Genomic DNA, 19,539 nt, shown 5'->3' with positions numbered 1-19,539 from the left:
AAAAAAAAAAAAAAAAAAAAAAAAAGGAGTATGTTATTTAGTGATGTCATGAAGGATTTTCATCAAAAGTGATATACCAGTTTTTCAGTATCTTTATTTACAAATAAGTATTATAATGGTCAGTTTGGATGTTACATGTGTGATAAAATGCATTATGAAAAGTATCATATTTACAATGAAACAATTATTTTATAAAAATGAGTCATTGGATATGTAACTTCCTCCAGTAACAATTAGTAGACCCAATTCTATTCTCTGAATGGACTAATTTTATGATTCTTCTAGAAGTTCCGAGTTGGGTATAGTTCCTTTTAAGTGATCAAGGCTTAACAGAAGATCCCTAGAAAGGAACAATAGGAACTAGTCCTCTCTAGGATTGAATAGAAGCAGGAGTGGGGAAAAGGGCACTATATATGAGGCCAACAGGATCAACCACAGTGTCATATGCTTGGCTTCAGAGCATTCTGTGCAACTAAGGTCAATCCAGAGCCCAATACATATCCTGTGACCTCTCAAATGCCCACAACTGCTATATTTAGCAGGAAAAGTGGAAGAGGAGGCACAAGAAGGAAAGAATCAGTCCCAAAATTATAGGAACACTTCTACATTGTCAATACTAAGGATTAATTTCTAAAGTAAAGATTACTGCCAGAGGCTGTCCATCTAGCCATTAACTGGAATGCTTGTACACCATCACCAAGGAGCCCCTGGGTTTACAAAACCTTATACAGCTTATTTGTCTCTGATTTTAAAATAATTCATCCCCTTGTTTGGTATGCAAGTGAGCAGTGGAGAAAGTGGTGCATCTGCAATACCTGAAATACAAATAAAAAAGAAAAAGGTTATAATAATCATAGGAGCAAAGATGTAAGTCACTTTAAAAATGGTCAAGATTAGAAGGTGGATTATGATTTCTCTCCCATTAATATTATTCAATAAGAGAAAAATCAAAGGCAGGTCTGTTGTTAATTGGTCTAATCTGTAAAATAAAAATAAATCGATCACTCACCAGCTGGTGCTAAGGATTTCAATGCTTCCAAAAGATGTGGGCTAGAGAATTTTATTAGGCACCGGAGGGGTTCTTTCCTCTCAGCCAAGATGCCCCCATTTAAGTCACTTTTGAACTTCGTTTCAAGCTATCAATAAATATATTTATACATGACAATTATCAGTTAGAATGGTAAAAGTATGAAATCAGATTATATATTTAATTATTGTCATCAAGAAATACAGTAATTAGGGGCTGGGGATGTGGCTCAAGCGGTAGCATGCTTGCCTGGCATGCCTGAGGCCCGGAGTTCGATCCTCAGCACCACATACAAACAAAGATGTTGTGTCCACTGAAAACTAAAATAAATAAATAACTCTCTCTCTCTCTCTAAAAATAAATAAATAAAAATAATTACTAATTATTATTAATAATTATTAATTACTGTATTTCTTTCTTTTTTTTTCAAAAAAAAGAAATACAGTAATTAATGGAGAGAGAGATCATTTACTTTGCTAACTGCAAAAATTCGAGCACCCAGCAGGATTAAGGACATTCAGCACAGAATAACAGCTGCACAGGGCCCGGCACAGGGAATGCTCCACTTTGGTTCCACCTGCACATGTCCTTCAGTTTGAATTCTTAGTGGAAAATTACTGCTGCCTTTGTATATACCATTTCAACACACTTCAATTTCTTACTAAGGAAGATATAAAACATGTATAGAAGTAAGAAGCACAGTATGGGTCCCATGTGCACATGACCCAGCTGAATCAATTATCAACTTGTGGCCAGTCTGGTTTCATCTGTTATCCCATCTTCCATTCCCCACTGCCCACCCCCACTGCACTGTTTTGATGTAAATCCAAGACACTATAGAATTCTATCAGCATGTATCTAAGAGATCTGCAAGAAGTCTTTAAAAAAAAACTGAACCTCAATACCACTACCATACAGAAACAAAACAAAAAACAAAACAAAACTCTGTATTATAAGTATCTAAGTTTTGCTACTTCAATAGGTACTTAAATTTCAACTATTCATTTAACTTAAAGTGATTTTTAGTATTTTAGTATTTAGAGATAATAATCTGAAATATTTGGGGGATGAATAATATCTGCAACAAATTCAAATGTTTCAGAATAAAAAGTGTGTCAAAATTTAACAACTGATGAATTAAAATGAAGAAGAAATGGATGATCACTGTAGTATTACTGCCAATTTTCTGTTTTTCAAAATAGACAGGGTCCAAAATCTAGTAGCATGTGAGAATAAATGTGTACTTAGACTTTAGAACTCTAAGATGTGTACAAAAGGAAGTTTGTGAATCAAATCTTTATATCCTAGACCAACTGCTCTTCAGCTTTAATGTGCAAAATCAGTAGAGGGCTTGTGAAAACAAATTGCTGACTCCCCTAACCTAGAAGTGGAATGGTGCCAGGAATCTACGCCACTTATCCATTTCCAGGTAATACTGATCCTGTCAGTCTGGGGACCACACACTGAGAACCCCACTGTCCTGGATTACAAGCTCTTTAAAGGACATTGGTTAAAACCTGTCGTTAAGGGAACCCTACTTGAAAAGTTTCAATCAAGTTCTCTCACTAAAAACAAATCAAACCAAATAGGCTTTGGACCTAAGTGAGTAGGTTCAAAGCAGATTTTAAGTGTGTCTTGCAGCTGCAAGAATGCCAAATAGAAATAATTTTTTTTGGAGCACAGAAGGTGATATGAATATGAACATAGACTCAGAATAGGGTGATCATGATAGAAACCTTTAAGTTTTCCTAATGGGCTTGCATTAAACACCTATATCCCCTCTGGCCCTTGTGGTAGGTAGCAACACACTTCTGGAATAAGCTACATTTGCAGTATCACTATGTAATGCCAGCAAGGCTATATAATGAGTTGTTTATTCACTTTCTTTTTTTTTTTTTAACAAGTATTTATGAACACTAATTTGCCAAGTACTATTCTAGGTGTGGATGGGCTAAAAGGTGTAACCTCGTTCCCCCAATAGAGATCAGAGCCAGTTATACATACCCGAATTAATATGTAAGAGAATAGGCAAATACAGAATTTCAAAAGTTTTCCTTTATGAACACAGAAACTTATAATAAAGAGATCTATTTAACTTATATTTACTATACAAAATTAAGGTGATCAATGAAAATGAAACATTTAAATTTGTTTTTTTCCACATTAAAAAGGTTTTTTTCCTCTTTACAAAATGCCAACAAGTTGCAGGTAATGTTTATGGCAACATCCTACCTTATACTGTGCAAATTCTAGTTGTGGTTGAGGATAGTCTCCAAAAGATTCTTGAGTTATTCTTTGGACTCTCTCGTTTTCTACCTTGTTTTCATGAATGATCCTTGAATCCACTGTAGGTGCAGGATTTTAAATTAAAACAGCCATTAGGAATATACTTCATCCTTATAGAATCCTCTTTATATTCCTAACTTTTCAAGCTATTCATATAACTTAAAATAATGTTGCCTGTTCCTTTTCTTGATTGTAATAAATTATTATGTAGGACACCTGGAAATTACAGGCTGATTAAAGAGAATTAAAATACCAGTAATTCTACCAACAAGAGATAAATACAGTTAATATTTTAGCCCAGCTCTTTTCACAATAAAAAGATTGTGTGTGTGTGGGTGTGTGTGTGTGTGTCTGTGTATTTTTTTGAAGCCGGGATTATAAAATACAGTTTTGCATTCTGCTTTTTTGCTAACATGAAATCAACAGCACTTCCTATGCCACTGGAAAGTTATAAACATGTTGGCTTGCAACAGCTATATTGTTTCTAATTATTACTAATTCACCATAGCGTAGGAGATGGGAAAGTAAGCAATTTTTAAAACTTCATATTACACCAGGCACTTTTGTGAACTTATTAGCTACATATTCTTTTCTGTCAGGTTTTCTAGGGAGACACAGGCCACCTAAAAGTATCAGTACAGTCACTACTCTGACGTTCTCAAACCAGTACTCTGGGATTGTGGGCTCACAGTCATTCAGGCCTGGGATTATGTCTGGCTCTGCCACTTCCTACCTATGTGCTTTGCCTGGAATTACTAAGATGTTCTGAAACCCAAGTTTCCCAATGAATAGCACTTGTTGATGGAACTACTGTGGAGACTGAGGAAATAATACAGATAAACATCTTGGTATTGTGCTGGACACAAAAGAAAAGCTCAACAACTATTAGTTAGCTGTTGTTTTTGTTATTAGATATCATTCTAGGAAATTCATAAGGAGACAAGTGGTAGCTTGCCTTTCTTCTTTTAACAAATATTTAATTTTCAGTTTTTCTGAAAGCAATAAATAGTTTTGAATCAGAATCTGAGTACATGTATCATTACTGAGTAACAAAAATCTGAAAAGGGAATAATGCACTTACAAATTTGTTTCATATGAAAACATACATACTATTTACATCTAGTCCCAGGCATCTTTCCTGTAGAGGTGTTGTAGAGTTGTGATTTTCAAAGGTCTAGAGGGAGGGGAGAAATAAAGAATATTTATCTAATTTTAAACCTTAAAGTACTGATATTAATTGGATTTAATATGTGAATGTATGCTAAATCTTTATTTTTTTTTCAACAAAAGGACATCTGAGGCTACTTCCTGGCTGAGCTAAGCACTGCCCCTAATATAGGATGCTGGCAGATTATCTGGTGGGGCCTGCAGCTTGGCTGTCTTGTTTGAGGAACTCTGTAATTTGTGATCATAAAAGTGAATTTGGAAGAAGTACAGGTATGATCTGACTTGTTTCCATCTTTCTGTGTTTTGTTTTTTATTTCCCATATTACATTGCATTGTAATCTCAATTTTCAGTGTGAGTGCAGAAGCTAAGGAATCAGAGACACTGACGTTTTAGCTTTCCAACTCTCTTCATAACCCTAACAAATTTACCGAGATCCCATTTGTGAAAATAACTGTCCTACTGTGAGTCTGAATCTCTAGAAGCTCTTCTCCCATCTTTCCCTACCGAAGCCACTGTTTTTATAATTAATATTCGAATATGTGAATTTCCTTAGGAATCAAACTGTCATAACAGAACAATTGGTATCAATTTGGTGGGAGGAGGGGGGACAGCTGGGAGAGAAAATTCTACACTTCTTCACATTGGATTTTCTTCCTTAAAGAGAGACTTGCAGAGCCATCACTTCTTTCTACCAAGAACAGATGAGAACACACAAAGATAACATCTGTAAGGACTCAAAGACACTAGAGCATTGACCACCCCCCTACACACCAGCAAACATTTGCCACACACACAGGAAAATCCCAAAGCCTGTGAGTAGGGACAGATCCATCTTTGTCATTAAAGAACAACCACATATTTAAATAATTTTAACAAATAAATCAACGTGGGACTCGATAAATCCATGCTTTCCCTTTAATTTCAACCCATGTCACCTGCTTAACTGGTAAAACAAAAATTATGTTTCGATTTTGCATGAGAGTAATATATTTAGCTTCAAAAGACAGCATCAAGTTACTCTAAAGAGAAAATAAATTCTAATCAGAATGGCTGATTTGGAAACTGGGATCTAACAGACTCCAATGACAAATGAGTGACATAAAACATGATACAATAAATTTATACAATAAATAAAAAGATGATAGAAATTATTTTGTTTTTGTTCACGTTAACTAACTGAAAGTGTTCTCCATTTCATTAATTTATAAAGTGATCTGTTGCAGGTGGAATCCCATCTGCACATTGATTCTGTTTCTAATGTGATTCAACATTAAAAATGGAGTTGCTGATTGGCTTACCTGATCATACTGTTTAAAAACAATAGCCTTGAGAGAGTCCAGATGTCGGCTTCTCAGATCCATTTTCACAATCTGATGGTGTTTGCTAGCAACTGTCAGTGCCTTGGATTGAAAATGAGCAATGCTATTAGGATTACTGTTGCCGTGTTTATAATATTTGTCAAGGTTAAATATAGAGGCTACAATCAGTGAACTAAAAAGTGAAAAGAAATGGTCAGTTTAAACAAAAATGTGGTTACTGGCATTAAAGATTCTCATACGGGCAGGCAGTTTTAGAAACGTGATCCTATTTATCCTGTTCAGACTTAAAATGAAAAATACTCAAACGTTTTAGAATATTAGTCATCCAATGCTACAAGAGATTCTCATGCAAAAATAAAAATATTTTAGGAGAACCACTGAAGAAAAAGCTGTGTATTAAATGCAGTTTACAAGAGCTTCCTATCACTTGGAAAACAAGTTAGAAGACTGAAACAGAATTACTTGAATAAGGTAATTTACCTGGTCTAGAGGGTAGAGATAAGTTTGTCTTAAGATACACAGTAAGAATGAATATTATCCTTTTTTAAAGATATTTATTTTTTAGTTTTAGTTGGACACAATACCTTTATTTTATTTATTTTTATATGGTGCTGAGGATTGAACCCAGGGTCTCGCATGAGCAAGGCGAGTGCTCTACCACTGAGCCACAACCCCGGCCCTGAACATTATCCTTTGGGGTGATATTTAAATTACTTGTAGCAGGGTGCACTCACCTGGCTGTAAGTGGATGATTGTCCACTATGTATCCTGAATGAAGAAACCCCAAATGTAAAGAAGTAGAATTAAGTGTTAGAGGGAATAAAAGCAAGCAGCTGTCCATCTGCTGTCCAATAAACCACCAAGGATCTTAAGTGACAGGCAATACACCCTGTATTGCCTACGGCTTTTGTGTTCCATGACAGTCTAGTGGGTAGTACTCCACTTTGCTCTGCCAGACTCAGGTGTACAAGGAGACGAAGCAGCCAGGATGATGGAGTTGCTGCCTTCCAACCAGATGAAGTGGGAGCTCTAGAACAATGGGAGGCGCTATGGTAGTTATGAATGCTAAAAGGGGCAGTAGCAGTTGCCAGGCCAATTTAGGGGTGGCTCATTTTGGGGAAAGATGTGAAAAACTCTGTAATATGCAATGCAGAACCACAAAGAGTGGGATGCTCTAGACAAAAGCTGCATCTTAGGTCACAGCAATCTTCTTGTGCACAAAATGTGGGGACAATGATTATGAATGTCAATAATGGTCCTTAGTAGACACATTGTACAATCAGAAAAAAAAATCACTGTATGTAACCATATGGAAATGTTCTGTTAAGTTAGAACACAAATTACAGAACCATATTTTGTAATAAACATCTTTTGAAACGAAACAGAAAACTAATAGGTTATTTTGGATGAATGGGAATTAAGGGGGTATTGAAGTTTTAAAGACTTTTTAGTGTTGATTGTATTTGTTTTTTACATTAAACATGTATTTCTTCTTTAATTCCAAACTAATACCTGATGCCACATTTCTACTTGTAGATAAAAATGCTTTTCTGCTCCTTATTTTAGAATGGAATTAAATGCAGTATTCTATATCAAATGCTTATTGAGTGGTTTAAATCCATACAGACTTTGAGGTGAGGATAATAGAAGGTTACAGCTAATAGTAATCTGTTCCATACCTGACCCAGAAGGGGCATAATGCTCTTCAGCCTGGAGGAGGTGAAGGCGTAGGGAGTCTGGGGGTAATGCACCACATATGTAGGTTTGTATTGGTTCGGCTTTGTACACTGTGTTCCCCAGGCAATTCGGATCCAGATTGCATTCTCCTCAGCATCTCTGAAGCTGATTGTCACCTTATTGAGAAAAGATTTCTTAAGTTTCTTGGTTAAATCTTATGTGGCACCAACTACAGATTTTTTTTAGGAGCAAATAATATTACTAATTTGGCATGCAGGTTGATACCAGGTACAGTGGTGCATGCCTGAAGTCCCAGTGATTTGGGAGGCTGAGGCAGGAGGATTAAATCAGAGGCCTGCCTCAGCCATTTGGTGAGATTGCCTTAAATCTGAAAAAGAGGCAGGGTATACATACCTACAGGTCAGTGGTAGAGTGCCTTTGGGTTCAATCCCCATTCCTGTGGGGGGGTGGATTTTTTTTTTTTTTTTGAGGCCTGGTAATTTTTCTCCTACTATGAAAGTATTTTGGGAATCCTTGGGAAAACATTTTGATTGTTTTAGTAAGACACATTTATATTTTGCAAGGTCTTGTGGAAGAAAATATTTCTTAAAATCCTACAATAAGGATATGACATTTTAATTTTTTCCCTTCTTCCTTCCCTTGGTTTTGTGGTGCTGGGAACAGAATCCAGGGACTCATACATACCATGCAAGCTCTACAACTAAGCTTTATACCAGCCTGACATTGCAATTTTTCCATAATTTCTTGGCGTTGTCCCGAAAGTGGTGTTCCACATATAAAGGTTTATAAAGACAATTTTACAAATGAGATAGCACAGACCTAGTGCACACTATAAAGCTGGGTAGTAAGATTTCTATGTAGTAATGGCTCTTACACATTTAGCTCAGAAGCTAAAAAGTACTTAAGGAGGAATGTTAAATGACCAGAATATAGGAAGTTCTACTTGGTTTTCAGGTGTAGATAAATAAACTTGGAAATAAGATTACCAGCTGGACTGGAATTTAATAGCCTACTCCCAGTTCTTCAGCTTGCCCTAGTCAACTTCCCCTTGGGCTGAGCCTGGAAAGGAGGAACTCGAGACAGGTACACATGGCTTGCCTGCTCTGTTCCTCTCCTGCAGATCTTACTACAGGAAAAACAAGTTGTTACATGGTGGCTGCTGGTGCTAGCAAACTCTGCCCCCTTGAATCTGGCTGCTTTCCCAAATCCCCTTGGTACAGGAGACAAGGAGTTCTCCCATCCTGGGTGTGGAGGTGCAAACCTTGGTTGGCTCCCTTGGCAGCTCAGTGGACCTCTGTCAGCTAGAATAGAAGGGGGTCTTAACTCTGGAGAGCTTCTTTGCTTCCCATTACAAAAGCAACAATGCCTGTAAAATCAAGGGTGCTCCAGAGTTGTGCTGACCAGTAACAGAGCCATTAGCCACACGTGGGATTATTTAAAGGAAATTCATTAAAGTTTCACAAGATGAAATGTTCAGTTGCTCAGCCATAGTAGCCATAGCCATATCTCGAGTGCCTAGCAGCTCTGTGTAGCTACTAGCTACTGTACTGGACAATGGTGACAGAGAAGATTTCATCACTGCAGTTCTTTTGGATGGCACTGCTTCAGAGAAAGAAGCATCAGGCTCTGAATGCACAGATGAGGGGAATTTAAAAACTACCTAAAGTGTTTGTCTTTGATACAGAGTAAAACATTGTGGAACATGACTAATTCAGTTTCTTACAAATAATAATAATAAAAAAAAAAACCCAAGACAGTAGCGGAGATGTCATTAAACTGAATTTTATGCTTACATTTTTTAATGCTCTCTGAAGAATTTTCTTAAATGAACGTTTGAATTGTTCCATGTCAAAAAGGTCAACATCTTCATCTATCAAAGTGAAAAGAAAAATTAAGGGAGTTACAATGTATTAAAAAAAAATATTTGCAAAGGACCCCAAAGTTAAGCATCTTGTGCAGACTCAGAGCAAGAATGATCAGATCACACAGGGGCTTCCACTCACTATCCGTGACATGGCACCACCGGATGTTAAGTGTAGCAGTCTCCTCATTTCAAAAGAAAGCTAAGAGGACACACTGCTGTTCATCTTAAATTGTCAAGCTATCAAACCCAAATGTTCAATTTAAAGTAGAAAATATTACCTGGTTCTTTACTCATCTGAAAAACATCCCAAACTTTTTGGTGCCGATGTACTTGAGTATCTGAGAAAAGAAAGCCTTATTTATATTGTATCTTAGGACTTTGAAATAATGTGCTTATAAATACATATTTTCAATAATATAACTGAAGGAAAAAAATTGTAATTCACAAGTTGAGTGATTCTTATCCAAAATAAACTTTTATATGGATTAAATTTAATTTTTTTAAGAGAGAGAATTTTTAATATTTATTTTTCAGTTTTCGGTGGACTCAACATCTTTATTTTATTTTTATGTGGTGCTGAGGATCGAACCCAGTGCCCTGCGCATGCCAGGTGAGTGCATTACCCCTTGAGCCACATCCCCAGCCCCATTAAATTTAATTTAAACATAAACAAATCCTAATTATCAATTCAAACCAACCTAGATAATACAGTTCGGTTCCATCACTTATTCTTAGAGCATTTATTATACCCACACAAATCTACTCCACATAATGCAGAATTTCTCTGTGTGCCAGAGGAACGGACTCACCCTGCCTTGTTCCTTCCAAGGCACTCATACTACCTGATATTACATATTCAGGCACTCATTTATATACTACTTGTCTACCCAGCTAGATTCTCATGGAAATGAGGGCCTCATTCACACTCTAGTCCTAGATCTAAGCGCTGGGGCAAAAAGCCTTCCGTGTGCATCTTGAGAAGGAAGGGATGAATGTGCCAAGGTAGTCTTTAGGAGTGCAAACTTGGGAAATAACCTAGAGAGTTAGCATGTTCAGCCCTAGACCACCCCTGCACTGACCTCCCTGTGTCAACCCAGACCAGGCTTCCTCCATCCCAAACAGAGGGGTGTGGGCACCAGCACTCCCGGGCCCCACCTTACAGTGCTTCTGGCACTTGCTTTTCTCCCCTTTTCTTGGGTTCAGCATCGATTCTCTTTTGGTGCCTGGATATCCCCTTGCCCGCCTTCCCCTCCCATTATGGCAATGGGCCTAACAATTCCCACTGATGACCTGCTTTTGACTAAAGCAAGGGTAAACAGGTACACTGTAGTGCCTGCTCAAGAGATAGCACCCTAAGGTCTTTTTTCTTCTAGTACACTCTTCCTTGGTCCTGTGGTTCACAATTGAGATGGTCTGCTAGTTGGTCTCTAAATAAGGTGGGTGTAATGATAGGAATAAAAATTATTTGTTAATGCTATTAATCAACAGTATCTAAAGGTTCATGAAATGAATGGCAAGGACTTAAATACAAAGAAAAATATTTCTTATTGAAAGAGAACACAGGCTAGACTAGTCCTTGGCTTCTGTGACAAATGTTATCCACCTGCGGGTGAAACTTCTAGGCTTCTCCTCTGGTCTCACAAGCAGACATATGTGCTTCCACTTGCTCCCCTCAGGCTGCCTGAAAGCCCCTTCAGTTTGAATCCTGGTATTCCTTGCCCCACCAAACCCTCTGTCACCTCCCTACCACTTCACCCAGGCCACAATCCTCTCATTTGTACCTCTCCAAAAGACTCCCACCGGCCCTCTCCATCCTCTCTAGTCTCTGTGCTGTAACTACTTCTTTCCTGCTCATAATCCTTCAAAGACTTTGAATTATTCTTAGGATACAGAATAGGCCAAAGGCCTCTCAATTTTTATTAACAGACTCCCCTCCCTGAACCCTTGAGCCCAGCTGGACCCCTCTCCTGTAGCACTGAGCTTTTACTACCCACCTTCTCTCTGCTCCTAGGTATACTTTCTCTTGTTTCTACCCTTTCCCCTCTTGCTCTTTAACCTCCCTTCTCACCTTTGCCTGGTTAGTGTAACTCATCCTTTGGATCACAGCTTAAATAGTGTTACCTCAGGAAGTTTCCCTAAACCCCTGCAGAACAGTGGGTCTCACTGTGCTCTCATAAACCTAGTATGTATTTTGGTGAATTGTTTAACCTCTCTCTTCAACTGACTAAGGCATCTAAGGAAGTGCCACCCGTTCTGCTGACCACTGCCTAGCATACTTCTTGGTACACAGTGAGTGCTTAATATTTAAATAAATGCACGAGAAAAGGGAACTATGTGGATACACATTTGTGGCTTAGAATCCAACTGTTGGAAATGAGACAAATAAAATCAGAGGCAAGTACTCTAAATAGATTCAGTTATGTCACAGTTGGAGCAAAGTGTTAATAAAGATGACATATGATACACTTCCCTGTCATAGAACTAACCAGTAAATACCAGGCCCTGTTCTAAATACTTGTCGTGCACTCTCTTATTTGCAATCCTCACTACAACCTTATGTGATATTATCATTGCTATTCAGATTTGTCAAGTAGAAATACTGAGACACAGGAATGTTGGTCACTTCCCCCCACCCCCACCCCCGTGCTCACAGAGACGCAGTGATGGAGCCATGAAACCAACCCAAGGAATATGGCCCTGTGGTCCACATTCTTGGCCCCACATTGATAAAAAGTCAAAACCAAAACCAAAAACATATTTCTCAAAACAAAATCCAAGAAATAGAAGGGCAGAAAGGTGAGAAGCTACAGTGTAATAACAAATTCTCAAAAATGCATTTTCAAATTCTACAATAATATAAAGCCCAACAAATATTTTTTGCTTATGATGTGCCAGTTTCTGTGCCAGGAACCCACACATTCTCACTGATTTCTCACAACAGTCCTTGAAGTAGGTACTACTCAGCTCCATTTACTTAGAAGTCGAGGTTTAGAGAAGTGATACAACTTGGAAAAGGGTACGAGACAAGTAAGTGGCAGAGCTAGGACTGGACACCAGGTTCCCTTGACTCTAGAATCTGCATCCATATGTACACAGTTGCCTCTGATAAAACTGGCTGAGTAAATACAAATCATCAAAACTTACAAATGATGTCTAGAAGGGCTGCATCGTTTATACTTGCACACTTCTCCTGGAAAAGAGGATAAACAGGAAATGAGATAGGCTTGGTGCTACCCCCTTAAAGCACACTTTAGGACAGGTTAGAACAGACTCAGCATGCCCTCCGCACTCCACTGACCACCTGTCTCTCATCCACTTTCTCCTGTTCACCAACAGACAAACCTGATTCTGGTTGTAGTCCAGGCACTTAACAGCTATTCTCCCAGAATTTATCCTCTATCACTTTTTAAAAAAATACATATTTTCAGTTGGAGATGGACACAATGCCTTTATTTTTATATATTTATTTTTATTTATTTAATATATTTATTTATATATTTATATATTTTTGTATATATATTTGTGTATATATATATATGTATATATTTGTATATAGTGCTGAGGATCGAACCCAGTGCCTTACACGTGCTGGGCAAGCGCTACAACTCTACCCGCTCCGTATCACTTTTAACTTTTTGTTCGTTTATTTTTGGTGTCATGGATTTTTAAAAATCAACTTTATTAAGGTATAATTAACATAACACTAAGCTGCACATATTTAAGCTTAAAATTTGTAAATTTGGACTTATGAATATACCCATAAAAATGTCATCACAATTTAGACAGAGAACACATCCACCAACCCCTGATATATATATATATATATATATATATTTTTTTTTTTACTCCCCTTGCCCTTTTTCTTGGTGTCTTTTTTATCCTCCCCTTCCACCCTTCTCAGTCCTCACCTCTCACTCCCACTCCTGGTTAAGACCACCACTGATCTGCTTTGCCACCACACATCTGTTTGCATTTTCTGGAGTTCCATAAGGACTCCGGTTCTAACATGTCTGTACTCGTCTGTGTGTTACTGGGGATCGAGTCCAGTGGCTCCACCACTAGATTCCATGCCCAGCTCTGTTTATTCTTTGTCTCACTAAGTTGCCCATGCTAGTTTCAAACTTGTGATGCTCTTGCTCCAGCCTCCTGACTAGCTGGGATTACAGGTGTGTGCCACTGTGCCCAGCTTTGTCTGGCTGCTGTTATTCAGCATAATGATTTGATACCTAACCATATTTGTTCATCTATGAATGATTCATTTCTTTTTTACTGCTTAGTATTCTGCTGCATAGATTGATCATCATTTGTTCATCTATTTATCTGCTGATGGACAAATTTTCCAGATTTTGGCTATTATGAACACTGCTATATAAGTGTATATATATTTGTGTGGACATGTTTTCATTTCTCTTGAGTAAATAAATGCCTAGGAGTGGAATGGCTGAATCCATGGTATGCATTCACTTTAACTTTTAAAGAAATTTCCAAACTGATTTCCACGGTGGCTGTACTCCCATTTGTACTCCCACCAGCAGTGTGACAGTTCTAGTTCCTCCACAAATCAGCTACCAATAGAAGTATGATCAACCTTAAACTCTAGCAATTCCAATATGTTGGGATATTTTAGGGTTTTAAATTTCATTTTTCTAAAGATTAATGACTTTGCACATCTTTTCATATGCTCATTTGCCATCCATGAGTCTTCATGGGACAGTATGTGTTGAATTAAATCTTTTGTCCATTTAAAAAATTGGGTCATTTTCTTATTATGGAGTCCTGAGAAATTTTTTATTCCTGCAGTGCTGGGGACTAAACCTAGGGCCTCATGGATGCGAGGAGAAGTACTCTAACACTGAGCTACACACCCAGCTGGAGTTTTTAGAATTTATTTATATGCTGTAGATACAGACTTTTATCAGATGATTTCAAAAATAGTTTCCACCAGTCTGTGGGCTTATCTTTAGTTCTTTTAACAATACTATTCAAAGAAAAAGTTATTAATTTGGGGAACATGTAGTCTGACAACTTTTTTTCTTTTTGAATTGTTTCTGCATTGTACCTAAGAAATCTTTGACTAGTCTAATGACACAAAGATTTTTCTCCTGTTTTCTACTACATGTTTTAAGATTTTTAGGTATTACGTTCAGGTTTTAGATCCATTTCGAAGTGTATATATATATTTATATACAAAAATATATATATAAAGAACTTCACTCCTTTTTCTTTTAAATATATGAATATCCAACTACTGCAGCACCATTTATTGAAAAGATTATCCCTTCCTCACAGAATTACTCTTTTTAAACTGATCAATAGTACTTTAATTAAAAGTTCTTGGCAATGTTTTAGTCTAAATTTTTCATAAACATAACTAGTAAAAGACATAAGTTAAACAACACCACTTTAGAAAAAATTTGCAAATTGTTAGACCAAGAATTAATTTGTTTTTATTCAGTTAGTAGGTCATATTACTAGATCCCGGTCTTTTTTTGTTGGGGGGGGTTTGGAGAATCTTTTCAATGAAGTAATTGAGTCATGACACCACAATGAATGTATATATAGAATTGAGAGAGATTTAAAATACCATATAATTATTTCAGCTTTTAGATCACTAAAGTCAAGCTTTGCCTGCTGGTTATTAACCCTCATCCCAAATAATCATTTAATATATACTGTGCTTCATTGTACTGATGCTATTCAAGGCATAGATGTAAGATCTATCCTTCGGATAGAATTACTCTTTGAATCTTTATAAAGAATCAGTTAACAACAACAACAAAAACAAGATGACCTAAGAGTAGAAGAGCATGGCTCAGGGACTGGGAAAAGGGGCTGGAGGTAGAGAGGGGAGAATGGGAGAGGGTAGAGGGAAGCATGGACAGGATAAAAAATGTGTGGACTTAAAGTTTGTCAGTCATCTTGAATTTGGGTAGTCTTAGCTCTCCAACTTTTATCTTTTTCTATTTTAGCTATGCTGGGTCTTTGGCTTTTACATACAGATTTCAGAATCAGCTTGACAATTTCTATAAAAATGCCTGCATAATTTTTTAAAAACATTTATTTTTTAGGTGTAGATGAACATAACACAATGCCTTTATTTTTTTAATAAGGTGCTGAGGATCGAACCCAGGTCCCGCCCATGCTAGGTGAGTGCTCTACCGCTGAGCCACAATCCCAGCCCCCCTGCATAATTTTGATTGGGATTCCAAGGGATTCTCAGAATAATCAGGGGAAAACTGACAACAATATCAAGTTTTCTGACTTACAGTCTTTATTTCATTTATTTAGGGCTTCTTTAATTTATTTTAGCAATATTTTGTAGGTTTGTTTCTATTCTTATTTGTAGGAATTGTTTCTATTCCTATACATCTTGTTAAATATTTCCCTAAATATTTCATACTTTTTGATGCTAACATAGATACACATGTATCTTTGAATTCTAGTATCCAACTATTATTACTGGTATAGAGAAATATAATTAATTTTTACATATTGATTAATTTTTATATACTGCTAAATCCATTAGATCTAATACCTTTTCATTTTTCATATTGTTGTTCTGTTTTCCAGCATCCTAAATTTTGTTGACATCTCTTATCTCCTGGGGTCTCCCTTTATTTCTGGCCTTGGAGAGTTATGCTTCAAAATAATAAATCTTTCTTAATGACTTGTAAATATTCTTTTTAAGTTTTAAAATCAGTTTCTTCAACTCTAAGGGAAGGAAGAAAGAAAGGAGCAGCATGCTGCTGTTCAAGCTGAGCCTTTTTTCCTGCAGGTCAGCCAAGTGCTATACGGTTAAGCTGCAGCTCCTGCCCTGAGTCTGATTTTTAAACACTGTTACCTCACACAGCCCAACCAAGTCCTGAACCAGACATTCCTTTCTCTGCCGGAAGTTTATGGTCTGAAGTTGGTTTTCAGATAAAAAATCCCAGGCTTTTAAGATTGTCATCATTTCATTCATGGGGATTTTCAAGATGGTCCTCCTGATAAATTCAGCAACAGTCTCATCCATCTCTTTGGCACTTCAACAAAACAGAAACAGAAAGAGCACAACAAAGTACCAATCAAATATTGAAGTTTAACTAAACCGTGAGTTTTTCAGTATCATATTTCTAGCTACGATTTTGCTTTAGAGCTCAAATATCCAAATGTTTTCCCCCTTTTAGCCACTCTGCAAACAAAGGATTTAACTTTTTTAAAAAAAGTATTTAAATATACCTTAGAGTTTTATAAAAATACATTTCTTCCCCACGGGTTCATATCCTGCAAGTTTGATCCCCAATGTAATAGTAATGAGAGTGGGTGAATCTTCAAGAGGTGGAGGCCTAATGTAAGGTACACTGGTCACTGGGCCAACATCTTCAGAAATGATGAATGTCTTCTCATGGCAACAGGTCAGGTCTCAGACTGGATGAGTTCCCTTGAGAGTGTGTTGTTCTAAAGTGAGTCTGGCTTTCCCCACTTGCTCTCTTGCTGCTTCTCTAGCCATCTGATCTCTCTTCTGTATGTGTTGCTTTCCTCTAATACATGCTGCCATGAAGCCTTCCACATGCTCTGATGCAGCCAAGTAGCTCTCACCAGAGGCCACCCTATGGTGGACTTTCAATCTCTAAACTGTGAGCTAAACAAACCTCTCTATTTTATAAAGTAGGCAGTCTCAGATATTTTGTTATGGCAACACAAAAGAGACTAAGAAAGCACTATTGCTCCTTTCTTGGCTAGAGTACTCTGATCTTTTGATAGAAAGGATATGTAAATCATTCTTTCATTCACTGACTCATGTAACCCATTTCTGAGCACTGTATGGTAGGAATTTCTCAGTATTGGGATAGTTATATTTTTAGCCAGGAAAAAAAAACACCCATGGAATATCCATTCTACTGAGCACAGAGACAACAGGAAAATCACAAAATGTTAAAAGAGGAAAATTCTCTGAAGAAAATAGAACAGTGAGGTGTGAGTAAAGAGAAATTTAGGCCATATAGAGGTGATGACATTTGAGGCAATCCTTGGAGGACAGGGAGTGAGTCATGCAGTGGAAGAGCCTTCTAGGATGAGAGAAGAACAAATGCAAAAGTCTTGAGGCCTATGGACTTCAAGGAACAGTGTGGACAGAATTAGGACCATGAAAACAAGAGTCTAACTTGTTGACTTGTCTAGATAGAGGCCTCCATTAAGGTCAAGACTAGAATGTTCACCATGATCTCTAAGGTCCTGTATTGTCTGGTCCTTGCTTTCTTAGCTTTCTGAGTTCCAGCTACACTGGCCTCTTGATTCCTACAAGACAGAATGACCCCTCTGGTGATGTGCCATTGTACCTGCAATTATCCCTGCCCAGAAGATTCTTTTTGTATTCACTCATATTCATGGGATTTCCTGTTGTAAATCAGGTATGTTAGCTTCCTTCTGCTGTAACAAATACCTGAAATAAACAACTTATAAAAAGCAAAGATTCATTTTGGCTCACGGTTTCATTCCATGGGCTTGGCACGTGGCTCTGGACCTGGGACAGCACAGGACATCATGGAGTGTCTGCCAGAGATCTTTTCATCTCATGGAGGCTGGGAAGCAAATGGAGAGGGAGAGTGTCTGGATCCTAGTCCCCCAGTAAAGACACCCCCGCCAATGACCTAACTTGCTTTCAAGAGTTCCCACCCTCTTCTACCTCAGCCCAATTTCCTTGGAGTCCCCAGGCCTCAGCTCCTGAAGATTTCACCATCTGCCAACAGTGCCTTAGGCTGGCAACCAAGCCTTTAGCATGTGGACCTTTGGGGGACATCTGAGATCCATATCACAATATCAGGTCTCAGCTTGGATGGTTTATCCGAAGACTTGTTCTGAAGACCCAATCAAAATTATTTCCCCATTTCCATTGCTTATTGTCTTTACAGTACTATCTGAAATTAACCATATTGTTTTATTGTACCATGATATTTTATTATGCTCCAGGGCACTATGCCTGTTTATTCATAGCTATAACATTAAAATGCACAACAGCTTCTGCCCAATCAGTAATTCCAGTCAGTCCAAGAACCTTCTCACATGTACCGGATAAATACTTGTGGAACAAATAACTAGACACTATCCCTAAGCAACATGCCTGAGATACAACCTGGGAAGGATTTGGGTTCAACAGTTAGTGAAATATCAAACCAGCTTCCCCTATTAGGAACACTTGTGAGGGTTTTTAAAAATGAAGAGCCTGGGGTCCACTAAATAGAATTGGGGGAGGGCACATGTAAGTAAGGTTGGAGATTTACTATTTTTTAAGAAGCACATCAGATGATTCTTAATCTTAGGTCAATTTTGCAGAATGCCATTCTAAAGAAGTCTGGTAAAAAGATCACACAATCTCACCAGCAAAACGACCTTTAAAATTTGTCTACTTCCTAGTGCTTTTCGCACAGTGTTCGACATAGAGCAGGTACTTAAGGTGTATTTGTGGAATAAATAGATCAGAAAAAGATCCTAGGTAACATTCCTGTACACATGCACTGCTGCAGCAGAGCGCATACGTCTGAAACGAGAGATTGCGTGAACAAAACGACGGAAGCGAAGGGGAACTAAACACCAAAACAAAATTTCAACTCCAGGCACCTTAGAAACCCACAGCTGAACGCAGCGTCTTCCGCCACGTGACCTCAGCGCGGCTTGAAAGCAGATTTGCGCTTCACGCAAGGTCCCGCCCCACGGCGGGCGGAAGTGAGGTCACCCGCCGTCTTCTACCTCAGCCCAATCCAAAGGCCCCACCTCCTGCCCAAGACCCAGAGCCAAACCAGGGCCTTCGGACGTGCGGCAGTCGCAGAAAAGGCTCCCTGGAGGTCTGGGGTCTGGCTTATCCGAGGCTCTCACCACCCTCCGGCCCGACCTCAGGCCTCCAGGGCTGTCTTACCGATCCACATCTCCAGCAGTCCCCTCAGCAGCGGTACCCGCCGAGGCGCCTTCAAACCCACCAATGACAGTTCCCGCCGCCTGCAGGCTCCGCCCCTGGAGCTCACATTTTGTCCTGCGCCCGGGGCACGGAGGACCGCGAGGGCCGCGAGGGAAGTGAGGCTGGGTGAACTCGCGGCACATTCCCCAGGAGGAGAGGTTGTGAATATACGGGGGGCTCGGCCACAAAGCCCGCTTCCTTCACTGGTTGGCCGCACGGGCGCTGTAGTGCTGGTGGACACGCTGT

The 19,539-nt window shown here is 38.5% G+C and overlaps 1 protein-coding gene across 4 annotated transcripts; it reads right to left on the bottom strand.

Annotated features, from left to right (window-relative positions):
* Window positions 1-74: 74 nt before the first annotated feature.
* On the bottom strand, window positions 75-19,469 carry Cenpn (centromere protein N). 4 transcript variants are annotated; one of them, XM_013365665.4, is made up of 12 exons: window positions 19,255-19,469; window positions 17,830-17,923; window positions 16,204-16,384; window positions 12,507-12,552; window positions 9,641-9,700; window positions 9,292-9,368; window positions 7,480-7,653; window positions 5,780-5,881; window positions 4,424-4,487; window positions 3,260-3,372; window positions 1,010-1,136; window positions 75-815 (listed from the first exon to the last, which is right to left on the bottom strand). In XM_013365665.4, exons 2-12 carry the CDS (start codon window positions 17,835-17,837, stop codon window positions 733-735), a joined length of 1,035 nt encoding a protein of 344 aa, XP_013221119.1. In that variant the 5' UTR covers window positions 17,838-17,923; window positions 19,255-19,469; the 3' UTR covers window positions 75-732. The 4 variants fall into 4 exon arrangements, with proteins under 4 accessions (XP_013221119.1, XP_021577426.1, XP_013221121.1 ...); XM_021721751.3 differs by lacking the exon at window positions 19,255-19,469 and adding an exon at window positions 18,960-19,054; XM_013365667.4 differs by lacking the exon at window positions 7,480-7,653.
* Window positions 19,470-19,539: the final 70 nt, after the last annotated feature.

The sequence above is a fragment of the Ictidomys tridecemlineatus genome, chromosome 15 (assembly GCF_052094955.1).
Source record: "Ictidomys tridecemlineatus isolate mIctTri1 chromosome 15, mIctTri1.hap1, whole genome shotgun sequence".
Taxonomy (NCBI): domain Eukaryota; kingdom Metazoa; phylum Chordata; class Mammalia; order Rodentia; family Sciuridae; genus Ictidomys; species Ictidomys tridecemlineatus.
Note: the sequence above shows the minus strand (reverse complement) of the source record. Positions and strands in the feature narration are given on the sequence as shown.